This window comes from Copadichromis virginalis, linkage group LG13 (genome assembly GCF_057382275.1).
Source record: "Copadichromis virginalis isolate Kocher_CV1m ecotype Utaka linkage group LG13, C_Virginalis_male_GT1.1, whole genome shotgun sequence".
Taxonomy (NCBI): domain Eukaryota; kingdom Metazoa; phylum Chordata; class Actinopteri; order Cichliformes; family Cichlidae; genus Copadichromis; species Copadichromis virginalis.
In genome coordinates this window covers 3,936,013-3,940,163 of record NC_140630.1, presented here as the reverse complement: position 1 = coordinate 3,940,163, position 4,151 = coordinate 3,936,013, and the positions used below count along the sequence as shown (strand labels likewise).

Sequence of the window (4,151 nt, the reverse complement as noted above, 5' to 3'; positions counted from 1 at the left end):
TCAATGTTTTTTTTTTTTTTTTTTTTTGAAGAAAGCGCCATCTCTTGGTATATCACCTTCCGGCCTCTCACGTCTCCACAAAGAAGCAACTCCCCTGCAGAGACGTTCTGCAACAGGCAAAGGAAACAACAGTGAATATCGTCCTTTGAGATCATGGTACACTATTAGCTAAACTATGATCTTAAATGTCTATATTTATGTACAGGGTGTCAGGAGGGTGTTTCAATTATTTTACAGATTTAGTAGTCAGCCAGTGAGCAAAGTTAATCGTCATAGTCAAGTCACTGTTTTGTGTTGTGCTGAAAGACAGAGGTCTGCTCAGCCTGCTGTACTCGCTCAAGATTAAGTTAAATTTATCAGAGACATGAAGTGGAATTAATACTTAATCCTAAACAAAGCTGAACACGAAAATAACATTGAATAAAAATGGTTTGACTATTCTCATCAAAGCGTGTGAATGTGCTGCCACAGGGGCTGTGGGGTGGAGTTTATAACCCACCACAATTTCCTTTTTCTGATTCGCTCTGATAAAAATATCTTAAATGGCACAATGCTGAATTAACTATTGAGTTGGAAGCTGCGCTGAAGAAAGTAAGGCTGATTTTTACTTGTATATATATTGAAGATACAGGAGGCGGTTACTTTATTCTTTTGAGCTTCCTTGTAAACAGCATGAAAGCTGCTTAAATGAAAACCAAATGAAAATATATTTATTGATTATGCTTTATTTCTGCTTAATTTTGTACTTAACTGATAGGCTTGTGGACAGATCAAACTACCAAGGGCTTCCTTATAGGTATATAATTTCTGTAGTCAGGTACCAGTTTAATAAGTACAGCTTGCTAATTCAGTTAGGTTCAAAGGTTTAGCTTTTTTTTTTCATCTGTAGAAAACAAAATCAGTGGAAAATTGATTTATTAGTCCAGATGGTTTTGACTCAATATAGGACACGTTCAATTTAATTCAACCAGTATTTTGTTTTTCCCCTTTTGTTTTATTTTGGCACAATTTTCTTTCTAATATCTTTAGCTATAATTTCATATCAAAATAACAACAATGTTGATCTGCTCACTATTTTAACACCTCCTGTTGCACTCAGGCAGATCCTTTGGTAAAGAGAAGAGAGTGGGTAGAGCTTTTATAGCGGATCCATCATACAGAAAGTCAGCTGGAGATGGATATCTTGGATATAATGTTCCTGATAAGCGTCTGTTTCTGCCTTCCTTTAACTTTGGTCACTATGGCAGTGACCTGTTGGGTGTTTTTTGTGGTACGTAAATGAGAGACTTTCATTACTTTCTATGTCTCACTCCTGCTGAACTAATTCACTTTTACAAACAGTCTAGTTTTATAAAATTTTTCCACTTTTGTCACTTTAAATGTTCATTTTCTGAGTTAATAGTTCATAAAGTTTAGTTCTGAATTCATCCGTCCATTTTTTTTCTGCTTCTGAAGTGGAAGCTTATCGTAGGTGTCACAGTGTGAGAGGTGGAGTGAAACCTGCACTGGTCACCAATCTGTCACTCTTTTTAATTCCATCAGACCATTTTGCAGCTTTTACACATTTTTGAGTTTCTTATTAGTCTAAATCACACTAAAAATATTTTCTGGACACTTAATACAGTTGTTATTAAAACACTAGCTCTCTACATCATTTTCTGTAAACATTTAAATGTTTAGTTCTGAATATCATGTTTATTACTGCATTAATATTTTCTGCAGGTACGAAGGGAGCAGGTCCCCATCACCTACTACACAAACCTCTTAATCTCCAATCTAATCCAGTTCAGCATGATGATCATCATTTTGATCGTCAAAGAAAACCCTGAACAAGCTCTCTATCATTATATTGCTCTTGGCATTTTTTGCTGTGCCGTGTTTGCTAATCTTGACTTCAAGATGTGCATTGCTACTGAAAGGTACCTGTCTGTCTTTCTCTGTGTGTATTGCATTCAATCAAATTCTCAAGCGTCCCTCTAAAGATAAATGTCCTCCTGTAATGATCAGTATGTCTGTCTTGTGTTGCAGGTGTTTGGTCATCACCCGTCCACAGTGGAACTGCATCAGACAAACTAAAGGTTCTGTGCTGCTCTCTGTTCTGGTCTGGATCCTGTCTATTATCACTGTACCTCTTGCTGTATTCTTCTATGTGATTTTACTCCCTGTGTTAATTTTTTTTGCCCTCGTTCCTTTTTTCCTGTTCGTCTTCACTTTGGTTTGGACCCTCAAAACTCTGCCTGCTGCCACCTCAGTGCCCACTGAAGAAAAACAGAGAATTGTAGAAATCTTAGTTCTGTTGTTAGTTAATCATTGTCTGATGTTCCTTCCTCCGATCATCTTTTATATTGTACCAATTTCACTTTATTTTCTCATTCCTATCTTTCTAATCTACATGAATTTATTTCTGTTCAATCCTTTCATGGATGTGATTTTGGTTTTTCTCATATGGAAAGACCCCATCGACAATCAGCTGTTGTCTCTGTGCTGCTACACTATGGACAACACTGCTGGAGAAGTAGCAGCAGATAAAATGCTACAGCTACAATGCTGCAGTGACTGTAACAGCACAGTGGTGTACACAGCACTGCAGCAGATGTAGCTGCACATAATCAGACAGGTGGTTGATTGTAACATAGAGAGAGAGAGACAAAAGGGGACGATTCTGTGAAAGAAGTAGATAAATTAAGCAAACATCAACCTTAATAAATGTAGTAAAGTGGACATCTGAGATTTATCTTGAGAAATTTAGAAGCACTATTCTTATTAAAAGCTTCATCGGTTATTAACCAGCTGAATTCAGTTAAACTGGGGAAGCAAGAAGCATGTTTTGTTTATTGATCAGATGCTATGAATCACGAGAGAGAGAAAAACTCTGAAGACCTACTTAATGAGCGTACTATTCTGCTCCTCTGTGATTTGTATTTCTTCACACATACTAAGAAAGCGCATGGCACATGAAAGCCTGGCTCACAGTCTCTGTTCTAGTTCATCCCAAAGGTTCTATCAGGTTTTCAGGACTGTATGCAGGCCAGTCTAGTTCTTTCACACCAATCTTTCTCTTCCATGTCTTTATGGACCTTGCTTTGTGCAGTGGTGAGCAGTCATGTTGGAACATTGTTTATAGTGTTTGCTGCTTCAGATTATTTTACGTTTTTAATTTGCAAGTAATATATTGAGTTCTAAATAAATTTCATTATTTTCTGTTTAATTTGTTTTGTAAATGCCATTTGAAAATTGCACTTTTGTCTTCTGGACTTATGCGTGGATATTTTCATTACCTGTGAGTTATACTGAAAAGTCTATGCTTGACTGTGACAGGGTTAGTCTTAAAAAAACACCTGGTTTGTGTTGACAACCTGTGTTGACAGAGTGTTTTGTGTGTTTTTGTAAAAAGTTTAAAATTAAAATTCCCAATAAACACATTTTATCTTAAGATTGGAGTATTTTTGTCAATTCAAGCTCAGTCACATTTAAATGTGTCGGGGAACCTAAAACTGTGACTATGAGCGTGCAGAGGAAGGTTTTTTTTGTTCCGTAAAACCAGAATTCCAGAAAAGTAGGGACATTCTTTAATGTGAACAAAATGAAAATCTATGTGTTTTTGATAAAAGCCTGAAAATGTATGTGTGCATTTTAATCTTACATAGGATATATAAAATATTATATGAAACGGTTGATCTGAAAAAACACTTGTGACTTCCAGTCATGCGAAAATAAAGGTTTTGTGCAGAAACTTCCACCCAACCATTCTCTTCGCTTATCCAATTCAGGGTTTTTGAGGGGCTGGACCCTGTCCCAGCTGCCACAGGGTGAAAGTCTGTGTACACCCTGGAAAGGCCTACTGCACCTTCAGCTCTTTCCCTCATCAGACACTCACTAAAAGATGTGTAACCCTGGTGTTCTAGCACAGTAACAGGCAAAACAACAACAATAAGAAAAACTTATTGTCTTAAGTTTATCCTGATGAAAATTCACTGCTGCAATCAACAATTTCCAATCATAAGTCAGGCCATTTTACTTACTGAGAGAATTCCCTCAAATCGTTGTCACTGTTGTTTACATTCATCCCAAATCTGACGTCAAAGCTGCTGCCTGACGCCATTTTTGAAGTGATACACAACCTGCAGTCTCTCTCTCCAGATGCTCCTATT

General features: G+C 37.0%; 1 protein-coding gene across 1 annotated transcript; it reads left to right on the top strand.

The window, feature by feature from the left end:
- The first annotated feature begins 567 nt into the window (after window positions 1-567).
- On the top strand, window positions 568-3,408 carry LOC146695057 (uncharacterized). The gene is made up of 4 exons (XM_085476697.1): window positions 568-591; window positions 1,100-1,270; window positions 1,723-1,919; window positions 2,029-3,408. The coding sequence occupies exons 2-4, from the start codon at window positions 1,175-1,177 to the stop codon at window positions 2,597-2,599; spliced, it is 864 nt and encodes a 287-aa protein (XP_085332823.1). The 5' UTR covers window positions 568-591; window positions 1,100-1,174; the 3' UTR covers window positions 2,600-3,408.
- Window positions 3,409-4,151: the final 743 nt, after the last annotated feature.